Below are 18,929 nucleotides of genomic sequence, written 5' to 3'. Positions count from 1 at the left end.
GAAGTCCAAGTACCAAGTCAGAAGCTATCACTGGATTTTTTTTGAAATAAACTGAGGAATTATATTTAATCTATTTAGCTGATTTATGAGAGGACAGAGCACAGGGTTCAAGTTTGGCCACCACAATACATTCTGGCTACATAACCCTAATGAATTCACTTATTACTTCAGTGCCAAAAGCAGCTCTCATAAAAGCAGTAATACATCTCACTTCATGGGGGGGGAGTTTTCCCACCAAGAATTCCCTTCACCAATAAAATCACAAATCTGGCCTCTTTTTTCCTTCTATTGATGCTCTCCTCATCTTCCTCCTTACTTCTCAATGTTCCTCTTAAAGCAAGCTCTTATATTTTGGGGGATTTTAAAAAATGTTGGTCAAAAAATATTTCAGTAACCTTCAAAAAAGAGGGAAAAGGCTTGCAATTTTGGAACAACTTGTGAAATAAAGTTAATGGTCCTAAGCTTTCAAAAGTAAAATGCTAAAATTCTCTTAGAATAAAAATAAAAGGACAAAATAAGATCAAAAAAGCAAATTCCAAACCTTTTTTGCTCCTAATACTTTTGAAATGGTAGAGGGAAAGAAAAAAAAAGTTCTAAATCTACTTTTAGTCTTCTCTTTGATGCCTATATAAAAATGTCTTTTATATAATATTTAACACTGAAAATGAAAAATCACTTTATGAGATTATATATTATGCTTCTAAAAAGCAGATCACAACCAGATTAATATGTTTATGCAGTGCACAAGGCGGTAAGATAATTCAGCTTTTGTTCTTTTACCTGTCTAAGAAGTCTGGTGCCTGATAGATTACAATATAATAAAAAAGGCCTCAAATGTGTAAGAAAACTTTGCTGCACACCAATCCCTCTTTCCTTTCATTTATAAAATGTCTGTCATTTCTACGTTTGGCACAGATAGATATTTGACTGATCACTTAGCTGGTAGGCCTGCAATGTGCAGTGCCAATATTTTTAGCTATTTAATTGTGAAATACAATATAGGTTCAGAATACTTATAAGCTCAAGGTCATGGTAATATTTAAAGGCTTCTGGCTCCCACTATCTGCCCTATAAAAAGTTTATTTACCATAAACATGGTGAATAGGCTCAAGTGGTAATGTACAATTGAAAATATTTCAAAAGTACCCAACAGTCAGCTGTGAAACTCTTCCAAATTATGTAACCAGAGAGAGGTGACATCAACCACAAAATCTGCATCACATTAAACATCTGTAATATTCTGAAACTGTCTCCTTTAGAATAAGAAAGTTTCAATGCACAGCTCTCCAAACCAACTTAGAAACCAATTAGAAACTGTTGAGGTTTCCATATAAAAATATGAATGTTTTATATTTGTTACATCACGGGAATTAAATCACACAACAGGAGCTCTCCAGTCGTCTGTCAGAACATCTGGGAACAAGTTCTCATTACTAGATTTCTCATTCCCCATGGCCTCGTCAGCCCTGCCATCCACGGACATAGGGATGGAATCTGTTCTCGCGTCCTCAGTTGCTGGCTGCATGTGGCCCTCCGATTGTCCCCCCGCATAGGTAGGCATGCTGTACTTCATCAGGATGGCTTTGAACTGGTTCAGCGGGGCGTCTGTCCGCACGCCCATGGGGTCGAAGTGGGTACGGCTGACCCGGAAGCCCGCTTGGGAGAGATACTGCAGAAACTTATTTAACCTGTCAAGAAGAAAAGCGAGGTAAGGAAGGGCTTTCCCACATCAGGCCCACCATGACCCCCTGGGGTGGCTTGAGCTCTTACTTTGGCATGTTCATCCCCTTGATGCTGTGTCTGTGGATGTTGTAGTAGAAGGGAGGATGTTCTGCATTAACCTCAGCCTTTTGTTTCTTGGTAGCATTTCTGCATATTTCATTACTTTTTCTCTTTCCTGAAATATAGAAACACTGGTCTATCTTCTTTAAAGACATAGACAACAACATGTTTATAAAAGATCTTGGAAAATAAATACAGTGCCTTAAACAAGAAAGATTTATTTTTGTTGTGCCAATTAAGTCTTTGTTTTAAATTTGTCCTCTTTTTATTCCTTAAAGTCATGTAAGAAAAAATTAATTCAATAACTTCTTTAGGAGATACTAATAATGTACTCTTTATATTAAATTGCTGGATTCAAGAGTCTTAAGCCAGGCTTAAGACCACTGTGCCACCTAGCTGCCCCCAAGGCTGGATAATGTAACTTAATTCCCTATACTAAATGGACAAATGACCTAAGTTCTAGCATTCAGTTTCCTCATAAGCAAAATGGGAACAAAAATGGCCATTCTTCACAAGGTCAATGTTGTGAACAAATGAAATAATATAAAGTTCTCTATACCGTTTACAACTGAATGTTTCATGTTTCTCTTTCCAAATAGTTACATAGTAGGAATTAAATCACAGAATAGGAACTCTCTAGCAGGTATGCTATCTTAAATCTATTTTTTATCTTTCATGGTACAGTGTAATAAAAAAAGAGTAACATCAATAAAATTTGTTTGGTGACAGATTTTCCAAAAAAATAAAATTTGCAAAAATATCCAGGGCTTGGAATAAGTAATAGAAAAATGCATTCACTGTTATGATCTAAGTTGTGATGAATTAATCTTAAACATGATGCCTAATGCTAGATACAGAGGACAGATAATGAAATATACCTCCTAAATAGTCAGTGTTTGTGGCTGGGTTGTCACAACATAAAAGAGATCAAAATATTTCCAAGGATAATTTACAGATTTAGTGCTATACTAATTACTTAGAAGATACTTTAAAGAGTTAAAGTAACAAAATTCAGTTGAAGAAACAAAAGATCTAGATTATTAAGGAAAATGATTGAAAACTGTAGAAATAAGGGGGGGAAGCACTTCCAAAACTTAAATTATGTTGTAAAACAGTCATCAACAAAACCATTTAGTACTGTTTAAAATGTGGCTTGATATCACTAAAAGAAAAAAAACCACACACACATACACAGCCCCACAAAACCAAATCGGATCTCTCATCATCTAGTTTTTAGTATTACACACACACACAAACACACACACACACACTTTTGAGAAGGCATCTCCCCAGGATCATATACTACTAAATATCAAGTCCTAGAGGCTGGATTTGAAATCAGGTCCTCCAAACTACAGGGCCAGTGCTTTATCTACTGTATCACCTAGCTGCCTTTGTACTATTTTCTTTCAGGAAAATAATGAACACTTTTCTCTATACTTTTTAGGGGGCATATATCCAAAAAACATTTTAAAGCTTAAGGTTTGAAGTAATGAAAAGCTGCATGTAGTTGATTAAAAAGAGAAATCTGGCAAGATAATTAAATCTAAACACTCCAAAGAACTTGCATTGCCTAGAATAAATATGGACATGTAACTCAGTTAATTAGCATATAGGTATACACTAAAAATTCTCAAGACTATGGAATATGGTATTTTGATAAATCATATGCTCATATTAGAGTTATTATAGTCTACATATTAAACTTCTAGCTGAAACCTTGCTAATAAAATTAAATTTTTCTTTGATGTGAAAGGCACTTTTGTCTCCTTTAATACTTCCAAATATCATTAGATAAGTGTATAATTGCTATGAGGTATTTTCAATGTATACAATGCCATAAAAATAAGGTTTTTTTTTGTATTTTTTTGATAAATACATACCATGTACAACATAATAATCTGTTCCAGTATCTGGAGTTTTAATAACTACACCACATTCCTCTAAAAGACAAAGAGCAAATAGGAATAAAATAGTTTATAAATTGATAGTGACAACAAAATTAGATTAAATATGAAATCAATGATGCCAGCCTCCCCCAACTACCCTCATTTTTGTCTGAATAATCTTTGAATTTATAGATGGAAGAAAAGGTGGAGATAGTTCCAGGTCTTAATCGGGGCTAGCCAAATTATACCATGATCACATTTATAGGATAAAATAGAAAAAAAACAAAACAAAACAACAACAACTTTAAAATTACTTGAATGAGACCCAAAAAAGTCCTATGGAAATCTGCAGTAAAATTACTCTTAGGACCTTTAACAATAGCTTTTAATTTAAAGTAACCCACCAACTAAAGTTTTGTTCCCTGACTAAGCATGAACACAGATTATGATAGTCTGATCTTTAGCAATGATGACTTGAAACAAGAGGGACTTCTATGTTTCTCAAAAGAATGTTTGAACATGGGTATTAATTCTTCTTCAAAAATATGATAGAACATAGATAATACAATATTAACATATGGTTTTATAAGACTACAGGCCTGAAGATTAGATTAATGGCCCTGTTTCTATTTGAATTTGACACAATTGTTGTAGACAATCATCCACTTCTTTTGAATTCTCAGATTTGGTAGCATAAAATATTATGTAGTACTTTTTGATATCTATTCATTCTGAAAAGGGAACTTTAGTTGAAACTTTAGTTCATTGCATCACATAACTTTTAAATTATAAAATTAAAAGATTCCAATAAAGATAAAACTATTTTTGGTGAGTGCTGTCACTTCCTTAGTCACCTTGCTTATTGAGACTTGTAGGTGCATGAATTGAAAACTGTTTTAGAGTGGTGCACTCTGCCTCACAGATTAAAGTCTTTATTAGGGGCTGAATGTCGTCTAAACCATGCTGAACCGCTTCAAACAGCATTCTTCGGAGGAATCCAGTATTAAAGAGAGAACCTGACCTGGACAAATAAAGAAAATAAAATGAACACTGAGCCTGAGAAATGTATATAACCTTTAAAGGAAAAGGACTCTATTATTTAACCATTGACTAATATATATAATTATGTGATGCTGGGGAAGGCTAATATTCAATAGATAGAATTCATGATCCAACTTTAAATTTACTTGCTTTAATCAGGGCTATAGTTTTTTATGAAGTCAGTTCAACTGCTTAATAAAATCCCAGTGGGATTAGTCAAGAAAAAGAAATCCATGTTTCTGCTATATGTAAAATGCTCTTCTTTTGCATAATGGAGAAAGATATAAAGAAATATAAAACACAGCCTTTGCCTTTAGAGCTCAGACTAAATTTATGTAAAATACATGAAAATATTACTAAACCCTACATTATGATAAATGTCAAGTTAAGTGATGTGGAACTTGGAGGGAAGAATTACTGTTGTGGGTTGGTCTTAAAAAGTTATATGATTAAAAAAAAAAAAAAACCCTACCTATACCTGAAAAAATAAATTTCAAGTGGTCAACATATTGGACTATTGGGCAGCTATACAACAGTATACATGAAAAAGACTGTTTTTTTTTTTTTTTAATGAACTATAAACTCAATGAGTCAAAAATATAATATGACAGCCACAAAAACTAATGTGATTTTAGTCTATACTGATAAAGTAGGATATTTAATACAATTTGGGTTACTATCCCATTGTATTCCATTCCAACGAGACCAAATTTGGAGTGTTTTGTTTCATTGCAAGTATAATGTTTTAAGAATGACGCTGATAAGAACATAACAAAAGTGGGATGATTCTGATGGGAAGGGCCTCAAAACCATACTGCAAAAAAAGACTATATGAAAGGGTTATAAGATCATGCAGAGTTAGAAGGGGATGTTAAGTCATCTCAAACAACTCTCTTAATGAGGTACAGAGAGGCAGGATGACTTTGTTCAAGATCAGATGAGTAATTAGCAAAATAATTAGGAGTTCAATCCAGGTCACGGGATTTCAGACCTTGCCCTTTCCTCTGTTCCACACTGCTTTGCCTTGGACTCTGGGGGTTTGCCTTGGAGAGAAGACTTGGGGAATGTGAAAGCTGTGTTCAAGTATTTGAAGGGTGGTTATGTCAAAGAAGAATTTTAATTTTGTTCCTTGGTTCTAGAGGGCAGAACTAGGGGTAAATCACACTTCAACAGGGCTTGCAGATTTGCAAAATACCTCCATTTTCCAGGGAACTTCAGGACCCCTGAATTTACAGATGAAGAAATGTTAATTCTGGGAAGTAAAGACTGTTTGAGGACATACAGGGAAACAGTGGCCTGGGCAAGAGAAGGAGATAGATTCTCAACTCCTCAGGCAGTCTTTCTCCTGCAGCCAGGCCTGCCACATTATTGGACAGGGGCTGACAGACGTTAGAGGAACCGGCCTTTAGGCTGATGTCTTCTTTGCAACACGCCACAGTCTTCTAAATGTCAGTGAGAGAAGACACTTTACAGGCTGCTTAGTCTCACAGCTTCACTTGTGGCTGAAGGCCAGAAAAATGAAGTGACTTACATGAGACGGCCCTAAAATGAGAGTCGGTGTGGAGCCTGGATGTTTCGAGAGCCACTCTACTATATTGTATTACATGTGTTTCACTACTCCCATGTCAGAAATGAGAGAGAAAAAAGTACATTTTTGTTTTATAATTTTATTTTTAAAAGCCTCACCCTAACATATGCAGTCAATTTCCAATTTATTCAGAGACTAATTCTCTTGTTTGTAAATTACAAGAATAATGATAATAAAGAACATTTATATAGTGCTGTATGGCAGGCACTGTGCTGAACACTTTATATTACCTTATTGGATACTTACAAGAATCCTGTGAAATAGGTGCTATTACCTCCATTTTACAGATGAGGAAACTGTGTGGCTTAGCCACGGTCATAGCTAATAAGTATCTGAGGCACATGTCTTCCTCACTGCAGACTGGGCCCTTCCTCCATTGTACCCCCTGGTTGCCCTAGGCAGAGAGCCCGGTTATTTTCTTCTACTATATAACCTTTTAGCACTGATGGAAGCGAGGTAGGGTAAAGAAATTATACTATTTGTCAATAACTGAAGTTTAAAGAGAAAGAGGTGGCCATATTTTGTTGTGTTTAAAGTTTTTTAATTTGTCAACATTATAGCTGTACCTATCCTTGATAATTACACCTTGGTTGTGACAAACAACTGTGTAAATTACTTTATTCTTAGATACATACCATAAAGGACCCAGTTCTATTGCTGTCTTTCCAGGCATGCTTCCATGACAATCACAGGGTAGCTGTCTATATGGGTTTTCTGTAAAAAGAAAAAAAAGATAAGATGGAATAAGAGACAAAGAGTATTAAGCAAATTTAAATGTCCTCACATTCGAACAAAAACATGACTTTTGCTAAGAGTTGGAAGATCCAAAATATCATTACAGACTGCCTCCAGAAAACTCAAAGCTCCCTCCCATGGGCAGATTTTACCAGTACAATAAGCAAAGGGGGCTTGTCTAAGCAGAGTGTAATTTGGATTAGAAAACCCTGGGAGAATTGTCATTATCTCAGGTCATCTCTGGTGAAGGGGACAAAGAGACTGGACAAGCTTTACTGCTGGTGTATCCATGGCAAACTGGCAACTGAGTTCGGCATCTTCTACTTTACTCTAGAAGAGCCAAAGCTGTTGGAGGTATTTCAGGTGAGACACGGCCTGAGCACATGTGCCCATTTCTTCTCTCCCATCCCCTAACACTATGCTTCTCCTCATAATCCTGCTCTTAAGCTCTTCCAGTTCTAGGACAACAGCAGCCAGGAAATGTTCCAAGAAGGAATACTGACTCAAGTGTAGCAGTAGTACTTGAAGGAGAGGAGAGAATTTTCTTACACAGCTGATATAAATTTTAACTTTTTGACACCTTTTATATCTATATCATCTTTCTTTTCAAATATATCCTTCACCTACTCCATGAGTCATTCTTTATAACAATTTGGTCATACACTAACCAATACATTAACTGAGTCTGAGGGTATGTGCTGTAGCCAATATCTTCATTTCTTCAAAGGGAGGTTTACTTTCTCAATTTTTAAAAAAATTTTTATCTTCCCAGTTACAAAACAGAAGAAAACTTTAAAAAAGTGAACATAGCATGTATTGATTTACATTCAGTCTTCATTATTTCCTTTGGTTAATATAATTATACAAGCAGCAATGTGGATAATGTACTGGACTTGGGGCAGCTAAGTGGTGCAGTGGATAGAGCAACGGCCTTGGCATCAGGAGAACCTGAGTTTAAATCCAGCCTGAAACAGTTAACATTTACTAGCTGTGTGGTCCTGGGCAAGTCACTTAATCTCAATTGCCCCAGCAAAAACAATAAAAAAACAAATAACCAGATAATATGCTGGACTTGGAAGTCAGGAAGTCCTGAGTTTGAATCTTGCCTCAGACACTTACTAGCAATATACCTGGGCTAATTTTCTCAAACTTCTAATTCCTCTCAAGGGGACCACCATGTTACGAGTCACTTAAGACTCACAATTAGGTCACCTTCAAATCCTTACTTTTTCTCCCCCTCTCCTCCCTATTCAATTTGTTTCTAAGTCTTGTTCATTTTACCTCTGTAATATCTCTAAAATATACCCACTTTTCTCCTCTGACACTGCTACCACCATTGGGTAGGAACTCATTACCTCATGCTGGGACTATTGCTGGTGGGTCTGTCTGTCCCATTCCAGTCCATCCTCCAACATGAATTGTCAAATTCATCTTAAGCTGCAGGTCTGACACTGTCAAGCCCCATTCACCGAACTTCCTATCACTTCAGAGTTCAAATACAAAAATCTTGTTGGGCTTTTAAAAGCCCACATAAGCTAGCTTCCTCTTATGTTTCCAGTGTTTTTATGTCTTAAATTTTATCTCTCACACACTCCGAGACTAAATGACAGTGGTGGCTTTGGTGTTCCTTAGATAAGACATTCTGCTTCTGAACTCTGTCTATTTTCATTGGCTGTCCCCTATACCTGGAAATCTCTCTCCCTCTCTGCCTCTTGGTTTCCTTCAAGGTTCAATAATATGTTTAAGTTAAGGGTACAGTTTGTACTTATTTACAAATTATACAGGAAATTAAAAGTCTTAGTTACCTTCTACCATATTACCATCCTTTTGAAAAATCCTCTCTTCACACCACTGACAGTGAATCAGGTATCGAATTTTCTTTGCTGTTTCATCAGCTGGGGTAGGACCCCTCAAAACTCTCACAACTACAAGGACAAAATGTTCTAGGGCTACTGCAAACAAGACTTCTATACCTTTATTACAACGAGTCGCAGCTCTGTAGGAATGAGAAAAAGGAGAAGTTGCTTCTGGAAATCAGCTATAGTTTCACTACTTGGATAATGCTCATTTGGACAGTGCAGATTAAGAAAGAGAATTCAATTCTTATCAAAAAGTGCTTCACAAATAGAACTACCACTATTCCTTTCACATAAAAATGAGGAAAAGGGGTGCTTGGAGAGTGAGGCAGGGATCAGAGCTGCCCTTCCTCCCCTTGCTATGGCTGACCTCTGTCAGCTCTTTCTCAACTCCTATCTCCTTCACCACCTTTCCTGTCCTATACCTTGCCCTCCTAATTCCCTTTCTATCTCATTACCTACTAGTTTGCTGGTCTGTTCTATCTAAACATACATATATGTATAAAATCCTCCTTACTGTTTTTTTCCTTTAGTAACTTCCATGTGTGTGTACACCACACACACACACACACACACACACACACACACACATTTATTAAGCATTTACTATATGTTAAGTGCTGGAGAAGAGATACAAAAACAAGGTCTGTATAGCACTCACAGTATGACACATGAATAAACAAATTATATTTAAATGTATAGAGTGGACCAAATGCTTTGTGAAACCTGAGGGACAAAATGTTGGAAAAGCTTTTGTGGAGAAGATGCTGAACTTGCATCAAGTAGATCACACAAATCAGGTAGACACAGATGGAAGGAATTTAGAGAATGGCAAGAGTAAATGTACAGAAGGGCAGAAAACAAGTGTAGAGACATGGAGGTAGCAAAACTCCCAGTTTAATTACAGCATGGAGGGTATGAGATAAGACTACAAATGGAGAGGGTATCAGATTGTGGAAGACCTTGAATGCCAAACTAAGGGAAATTCAAGTAGTATATAAAGGGAACAACTGTAAAGTTTTGAGCAGAGGAGTACTATGATTACATTTATATATCAAGAATATTATTCTGACAACAAGCATCCACTGGACATAGCAAAGTCAGGAAGATAACATCATATTTTAAAGTGGTGGTACTGAGAATCTGTATTATGGTAGTGGACCTACTTAATGGATCTGAGAGATTTTGTGTCATATGACTTAACAAATGACTGGCTATATGGGGTGAAGAAGTAAATTTTCTTTTCCTTTTTTCTACTAATTTAAATTTACCACAAAACCCATTTATCTTCACTAAGGCTTCCTAGATAAAATCCATCTGAATTTTATTAGATCCTGCTTTACTATCACATCTATAGTATTAGTTTATTTTGTATATACTGACTTAAGTTTGCTGATGTATCCTTAGAAATATTACGCCACTTATTCTGTGCATGTTCTGTTTCCCTGAATTAGGATAAGTGGACAGAAGATCTTCTATTTCTTCTGTATGGTACCTAGCATAGCAACTTACACATGATAGGTGCTTGATAAATGCTAAATGAATAAAAGCCTTCCTCTTCTCAACTGAATAGACAATCATTGTTGGAGTCAAACCAATTAAGTAGAGATAAAATGGATATAAAATAATTTAATAAGCTTTCTCCTAATCTAGGATGAAATTTTTGTTTTTCCTTTTCCAGGTGCTTTTGTCTATCTTCTTATTCTTTCTTATTTTCTACAACGAGATATACTTATCTGAAGTTATCTTTTACTTCTCCTTACCCCATAGCTTTGCTTGTCTATTTATAAGCTTTAAAAGAATTTATACAACAATAATCTTTATTTCTAGCACAGGTTTTTGCCTTTTAAGACAAGAATTCTTTACATGAAACTCCCCACGATTAGAAATTGCCACATAAAATAAAACACCAAAATCATTAAACATCAAATAAACCAATTCAAAACACAGAAATACAATGTATACTGTATGGATATTCTAACACACTAGACAGTTAACTGTACTGTACATAATTATATGTTGCTAGTTACCATTACCTTGCCACTGCAGCCACAACAATTCTGGCTGCCAGTTCCTTGTAGTATTCAGTTCGTACAATGTTACAGCCATAATGACGCCGGGCCACATGCAAAGCCTTTGCATATAAAGAACTGATGTCTGTCGAAGTTACGGATACTATCCCAAGATTCCTTACATTTCTGAAGGCAGAATCTAGATAGTTCACTGATGTTCCAAATGGGTCCAAGTGTCTAAAAATCACAAAAGACATGTTAGTATTTAAAGATGCATTAATAACTACAAAACCCATGATAATTAACCTTCTGGTTAGCTTATCAGAAAAAACTCTGGCAAAAGATACACATTGAGCTCCGGAGAAAATAGTAGGAGAGATACTCCTATCAGACTATTTCACAAACATAAATATTTTATACATCTATAAATCAGACATAGAGCTCATATTTAAAAGTACATGAAAATCAAGGAGAAAATTTGAGAAAACAAATCAGAAACAAACATAAAATGAAATTGGCTTCAGGGGATCATTAAGAACTACAAAATTAAAGTTGTGATATTTTTTCTTAAGCTTTTTTCCCCCTCAAACTAATTTAATTGGCATAGGGATCTACGAAGAATGAAATACTTCCCTTTTAAGAACTGAGATGGGCAACTAAGATTCTTGGAGAACTTCTGGGTCACTAAGAAAGTTAAGTGACTTGCTCAAGATCACAGACTGGAGATGATGAAAGTGGTTCTTGAATAGAGGCCAGCTTTATACCCATTGTGTTACATAAAGCTGCTTCTCTTTTCTCACGCTAACATAGAAAAATTCCTCAATTAATCATCAGTAGTAGTAAAGCAACTACAATAAGTAGTAGAAACAGAACAAATGCATCGTATTTTTATCTTACATAAAGTCAAACGATCTCAAGTGCATCAGAACGTTGGCATCCATTTTGGTCACTTCAATAGCACCAACATTTTCTTCTCCTTCTTCAAGAGCTTCATCACACTCATCCTCTTCTTTGCTGTCCAACATCACTTTCATTTTGTTTAAATGGCAATTTTCCTGAATCATCGTCACAGAGTTTTCATTAAAATCATTAATAGTAACCTTTACAGCATTCCCAAGGTGTTTTGCCCACTGTAATCCCATTATGCCTTAGGAGAGACGAGGAAGAGAAGAAGATATTTTATAACCACAAATAAAAAGAATGCAAATTACGCTCGTTGCAAAGAGTACAATTTTAGAAACATTAAAACAGATGTTTAAAATTCTGGATGTTTTTATAAGCAATTTTTCCAAGTCTATTAGGGTATAATATTTATTCAACATCAGTAAAAGTTATGTATTTTCTATTGCTAATAAAGAAAATCTGCATAGTATGTTTTTATTCAAAACTCTATTAAAATTTTGTTGTTGACAATATATGCATTTTTCTTACACCCAGGGAGTGCTGAAGAAGAGCAGTGAACTTTGATACAACAGTCACCTGAGGAATGGCAGTGATCATCTTTGCCATGAGGTACAGAACCTTCCCTGAAAAGACTGGTCATTTGGTTAAGGCGTAAGGATCATTCACAGACAATTTCAGTGCTGGAGACACAGCCTGACCAAGCAGAGCTGATGAAAGAGCATCTCTCCTTGCCATCCAATCACGGAGGAAATGTGGCGCTCTCCTCTGTGGCTTTAGAGAGCAAACCTATAGTCCAACCCTGATGGGTGTTATGACCTAGCCATATTCTGTATGAGGACAACAGGATTGCTACTGATTTCTTCTGGTTCTTTATTTATTGAATAATGATTTATTAAACACTTGTTACAGGAAGGGCCATGTATTAGGCTCCTAAGGGAATAAACAGAATATAAAGCAAAGCAGTTTTGTAGAGAAACAATGATGATGACAATAGCTAGCATTTATAGCATTTTCTGTCTCTCAGGCACTATGCTAAGGACTTTACAATTATTTTCTCATTTGATCCTCACAACAATCCTGGGAGGCAGAAGCTATTATTATCTCCACTTTACACACGAGGAAGCAGAGACCTACAATGGTTAAGTATCACATAGACTAGTCAATTTAAGAGACCAGATTTGAACTTGCAGGACCAGCACTCTGTCCCCTCACTACCATGTGAATGCCAGAGTCCCACTGTGATCTTGTTTGTGGTTGTGGGTCTGACTCTTAAGTTTCTGAGGGCTGAATTGATGGAGTCTAAATTCTTCCAGATTCTACCAAGCATAACATATTTTCCTGGAAATTCTGTACTTATTTTTGCCAGAACCAGTATAACTAGGAATAGAGACCAATGAACAGTTTCAAGATATTCCTATCTATTTAACAATAAATTCTTTGTTTATGGCAACCCATGAAACAAAGAAAAAGGCAAAATAGTCCTCAACCTCCTTTTAATTTAGCAGAAATGGTAGTAGAGAGACAGAAAATTCGTTTTTTAGACTATCTACAAGAGCCAGTATTTTAAACATTGTATATCTGTTCAATAGAACTGAATCCTATAAATCTTGATATTCTTTCTCTAGATAAAATTAGAAAATGAAAGGAGGTTATAACAACTTGGCTCACATCTTCTCCTTAGGAAGCAAATAAAGTTGATGATGTTGGTTTTATCACGTGTTAAAAAAAGCAAAAACCCCTTGGGTTTCATGGAACATTTAGTCATAGTGCATCAAACTGCACATGACAAATATTTTGAAAGGACTACAAAAGAAATCATGAAAAGTTGCAACTTATGAATCAAGACCTGTGCAGAGGATGAAGAGGTATGGAAATTATATGACAAACTTCTTCTAGTACATTCTGAAAGATAAGATTCCTATAATAGTTTAAGACTGAGAAAATGGAAAGGAAGTGAAGATCAATGACAGAGGAACTTAAAGGATCTGGTGATTAGTTAGCTGAAGTGAAAGGGAAAGAAGCAAGGAAATGAAATAAAGGGAAAGGATGACTAAAAAATCCTGACATTTTAGATTTTGTGCTAGGATTTTTAACCTGGGTTCTATGAACTTGTTTTAAAAAATACTGTGATAACTGTATTTCAATACAACTGATTTGCTATGTAAACCTGGATATTTTATTTTATGCATTTAAAAGTATTTTTCGAAGGAGTCTATAGGCTTCACTAAATTGCTAAATGGAGTCTAACCAACCCACAAAAAATTAAAGCTCTGGCTCTGCTGTAAAACATTATCTATGAGGAAATTAAAGGGGTTAAACTTTTACCATATCAAGTAGAAAGTATCCCAAAAAATTTTGATTAAAATAACTTCTAAGAATCAGAATGAGTCTTACATACAAATGGCCTATTTGGCTTGACATTACTGGTTTTGTCACCTTTCTTTTGTGAATATTGTAGTCATATTTGGGGACTTCTCCATTTACATTATCTTAGATTTTCAATTTTATATTAAATTTTCCACCTTAGATACTCATGCTTCATAAATAAGAACTGAAAAAAAAAGCATACATCTAGCATGTAAAATTAAGTTTCCTTGATTTTTCTTTAAAATTCCTTTTCTTACCAGTGGCTCCAAAAGCATCCAAACATTCCAAAGGCTTCCGTTCCTCAGCCAACACAGCCAGTGTAGAGAATATCAGTTGCCTGGAAGAAAGTTTAAATGTTTAAGACGTTTTTCCTTACATTGTATCAAAATCTTTGTCTACCTGGTATTTAAATGCTATATTTTGGGCCCATAGAAGTCAATTAAAAAAAAAAAGTGAATATTTACATTCTTTAAATTCTTGATATGTTATGAGCTTCTTAAAGTTTTTCTTCATTGGGTTAAACATTCCAAATGGTATAAATGTGGCCTTTGACTACCTTGAATGGACTATAGCCTTTGAAAACTGTAGTTTACTAATGTCCTTCCTAAAATGTATCACCCAAAAATACACACTACTCCAGTTGCAGTCTGAGAGAGGAAAAGAAAAAGGGGAACAGCTTTGTCCTAATCCTATAGACTTAAGTTTAAAGGAAGCCAAGATTGTCTTTTGTTTTTGGTCAACATAGCCTGTTTTCTGTAATTTTCAAGTTCTATCTACTGGCTCCTTCCCTACGGAACACAAACAACCATATCTTCCCCAATCTTAAAAAACCCTCATTAGACTTGCCATCCATCCCTTTAAGCTACAATCTCCAAGTTCCCCTCTCTTTTTACAACAAACTCAGAAAAAGCTGTCACAGGAATTGGCTCCAGAGCTGGGTTTTAGGAAAATCACTCTGGTAGTTATGTGGAAGTCAGATTGGAAGGGGAGAAACTTTAGGGAGACAGGGGAGATGAAGACTATGTAAGCAGAAGGACAGAATAGATGCAAACGTGGAGATAGAAAGAGCAAGTTTTGAAAAATGCCTGGATGTGTGCTTAGGAAGAGACAGGAGTCAAAAAGGGCAGGTAGGTGGCAGAGTCAGAGGGAACAGACAAATCGGACTTGAGACTTATTAACTGTGTGATCCTGGATGAGTCATTTAAACCTATTTGTCCTGGTGCCTAAATTACAAAATGAGTTGGGGAAAGAAATGTCAAACCATTTCTAATCTTGGCTGCATTGGTTATTTTGTACAAAATCTTCTTAATTTAATATAATCATAGTTATCCATTTTGCATTCAATAATGTGTTCAAGTTCTTCTTTGGTCACAAATTACTCCCTTCTCCACAGATCTGAGAAGCAGACTATCCTTTGTCTTCTAATTTGCTTATAATATCACCCTTTATGTCTAAATCATTGTTATGGGCCAAAACTCTGTACTTAAAACAAGGAATTCTTACAAAATGTTAAGTTAGTGGAATTAATGAGACAATGATTATCTAATTTAGCATGTGATTAACAATTCCCTAGTTCAGTACATTTACTTAATATAGTTCTACAAGATACACACCTATGATGAAATTAAAATAGAGCATATAAAGTTGTGACAATATCAGCCAGAATCAGAGTCAGAGACAGACTCAGAAGGGATTGGAGAGAAATTCAGAAGGGCCAGACACAGACTTGGAAAGGACCTAGAGACACATTCATTCCATCATCCACTTCTGTGGTGGCTGGAGGCTGAAGCACAAGCCCTAGGATTCAGAGACATTCACTTCATCTCATACCACCATTTCATCTCACACCACCTTGGTGGCTGACCTGCACTTCCCCCAATGAGATCAAAGCCTGTCAGAAAGGCTCTCCAGAAAGCTGCCCCAGGCCCCAGGCAAGGAAACTAGATTGTGAAGAAGATAATAAAGGATTTGGACTTTAATGCCTGGCTATTCTTGTGGTGATTAATCTGCTGAAAGGAAAGCTGCTCCTACAAATCATGACCCCATTTTGACCTTATCTTGACATAGAGTGTCAGATGTGGGTCAATGCTTAGTTTCTGCCATATCCTTTTCCAGTTTCCCTAGCAATTTTTGTCAAATAGTTTGTTCTTATTCCAGAAGTTGAAATCTTTGGGTTTATCAAACACTAAATTACTACAGTCATTGACTATTGTGTTTTGTGAATCTAATCTATTCCACTGATCTACTACTCTATTTTTTAGCCAATACCAAATTATTTTGGTGACTACTACTTTATGATAATAGCTTTAGGCCTGGTACAGCTAGAATATACTTTTTTTCTCAATGGTACATGACCAGTACAAAAACTAACTATATATTAGGACATAAAAAATTAAATTATGATGGAAATATTAAATGCATCCTTTTTAGATCATTATGCAATAAAAATTATGTGTAATAAAGGACATGGAAAGACAAACTAAAAATTAACCGCAAACTAAATAATTTAATCTAAAAGAATGAATGGGTCAAACAAGAAATCATAGAAACAATAATTTCATCAAAGAAAGTAACAATGAGAGAGCATACCAAAATTTATGGGATACACCCAAAGCAGTTCTTGGGGAAAATTTTATATCTCTAAATGCTTATATGAATAAAATAGAGAAAGAGGGGGTGGGTGAATTGAGCATGTAACTAAAAAAAAAAAGAGCAAATTAAAAATCCCCAAATAGCAAATTAAAATTCTGAAAATCAAAGGATTAATAAAAATTTAACTAAATAAAACTAAGAGCTGATTTTATGAAAAAAAAAAAAAACAAATAAAATAGATAAACCTTTGGTTATTTTGGTTTTAAAAAAAAAGACAGAAGAAAACCAAATTACCAATATAAAAAGTGAAAAGGATGAACTTACTAATAATGAAGGAGAAATTAAAACAATAATTAGAAGATATTTTGCCCAAACCTGTGCCAATAAAATCTGTCAACATAAGTGAAATGGATGCATATTTACAAAAATATAAATTGCTCAAATAAACAGAAGAAAATAACTGCTTAAATGACCCCTTTTATAGTGCTGACACAAACTAGGAAAAGTCAAAATAGAATATTATTGATCAATTTGCCTAATGAATAATGCTGTAAACATTTTACATAAAACATTAGCAAAGGGATTACAGCAATTTATCATGAGGATAACACACCATAACCAGGTGAGATTTATATTAGGAATGCAGGACTTGTTTAATAATAGTAAAATTGTCAGCATAATTGGCTGTATCTATAATGAAAGTAATAAAAATTATCTGATTATCTCAATAGATGCAGAAAAAGCTTTTGATAAAATATACTATCCATTACTATTAAAAATATAAAAGAAAACCACATAAAACATTCATACTTCTATATATTAGCAACAAAGCCCTTCAGCAAAAGATAAATTCCATTTAAAATAACTGTAGGAAATATAAAACATTTGGGAGTCTACTTGTCAAGACAAACCCTGGAACTATAAATACACAAATACAAAATACTTTTCACACAAATAATGTCAGATTTACACAACTGGAAAATATCAACTGCTCTCGGGTAGGCCGAGTTAATATGATAAAAATGACAATTCTATTTAAATTACTCTACTTATTTACCAATCAAACTGCTAAAAAATTATTTTACAGAGCTAGAAAAAATAATAAAGTTCATCTAGAAGAACAAAAGGTCAAGAATATCAAGGGAATAAAAGGGAAAAAATATAAAGGAAAGTGCCTTAGCCATACTAGATATAAAACTATCATAGAACTGCAATCATCAAAACTATTTGGCATCAAGAAATAGTGATGGATCATTGGAATAGATTAGGCACATAAAACAGTTGTAAATAGTTACAGTAATTACTGTTTGACTCCCAAAGACTTCAGTTTCTGGGATATGAGCTCACTATTTGACAAAAACTGCTGGGAAAACTGGAAAATAGTTAAGAAGGAAACTAGGCGTATATTAGGATAAGGTCAAAATGAGTACATGACTTAGATTTAAAGGGTAATATCATAAGCGAATAAGGAGAGAAAGAATTAATTTACAAGTCAGATGTATGGAGAAGGGAAGAATTTATGATCAGACAAAAGATAGGGAATATTACAAAATGCAAAATGGATAGTTTTGATTACATTAAATTAAAAAGATTTTGCACAAGCAAAACCAATACAAGAAATATATGAGAAGGAAAGCAGAAAGCTGGGAAATAATTTTTGCAGTCAGTACTTTTGATAAAGGCAGTTCTCAGATATATAGAAAACTGAGTCAAATTTATAAGAATATGAACCATTCCCCAGTTGACAAATATTTAAAGGATATAAAAATGTAGTTTTTAGATGAAATCAAAGCTATCTATAATCATATGAAAAAATATACTAAGTCACTACTGATGAGAAAAACACAAATGAAAATAACTCTAAGGTACTACCTTATACTTGTCAGATTGGCTAATATGACAGAAAAGGAAAATGATAAATACATTGTTGATGGAGTTGTATATTGATCTTATCATTCTGGAGAGAAATCTGGAACTATGCCCAAAGTGCTCTAAAACGGCATATCCTTTGATCTACTAATACTACTACTAGGTCTGTATCCCAGAATGATCATAAAAAAGGGGAAAGGGCCTATATGTATATATTTATAGCAGCTGCTCTTGTAGTGGCAAAGAATTAGAAATTGAGGGGAGGCTCATTACTTGGGGAATGGCTGAACAAATT

General features: G+C 34.8%; 1 protein-coding gene across 2 annotated transcripts in view; it reads right to left on the bottom strand.

Annotated features, from left to right (window-relative positions):
• Positions 1–1,066: 1,066 nt before the first annotated feature.
• Positions 1,067–18,929, bottom strand: part of TRMT1L (tRNA methyltransferase 1 like) — a 46,219-nt gene continuing 28,356 nt past the window's right edge. Inside the window, exons 8-16 of one of the 2 annotated variants that reach the window (XM_051998779.1) lie at positions 14,431–14,510; positions 11,801–12,050; positions 10,928–11,140; positions 8,841–9,031; positions 6,936–7,014; positions 4,526–4,692; positions 3,666–3,725; positions 1,771–1,897; positions 1,067–1,688 (exon numbers count right to left, since the gene is read on the bottom strand). In XM_051998779.1, coding sequence (XP_051854739.1) covers positions 1,376–1,688; positions 1,771–1,897; positions 3,666–3,725; positions 4,526–4,692; positions 6,936–7,014; positions 8,841–9,031; positions 10,928–11,140; positions 11,801–12,050; positions 14,431–14,510 — 1,480 coding nt within the window. In that variant the 3' untranslated portion in view covers positions 1,067–1,375. The remainder of the gene's footprint in view (positions 1,689–1,770; positions 1,898–3,665; positions 3,726–4,525; positions 4,693–6,935; positions 7,015–8,840; positions 9,032–10,927; positions 11,141–11,800; positions 12,051–14,430; positions 14,511–18,929) is intronic. The other variant, XM_051998780.1, reaches the window with a different exon arrangement.

This window comes from Antechinus flavipes, chromosome 4 (genome assembly GCF_016432865.1).
Source record: "Antechinus flavipes isolate AdamAnt ecotype Samford, QLD, Australia chromosome 4, AdamAnt_v2, whole genome shotgun sequence".
Classification (NCBI taxonomy): Eukaryota; Metazoa; Chordata; class Mammalia; order Dasyuromorphia; family Dasyuridae; genus Antechinus; species Antechinus flavipes.
Note: the sequence above shows the minus strand (reverse complement) of the source record. Positions and strands in the feature narration are given on the sequence as shown.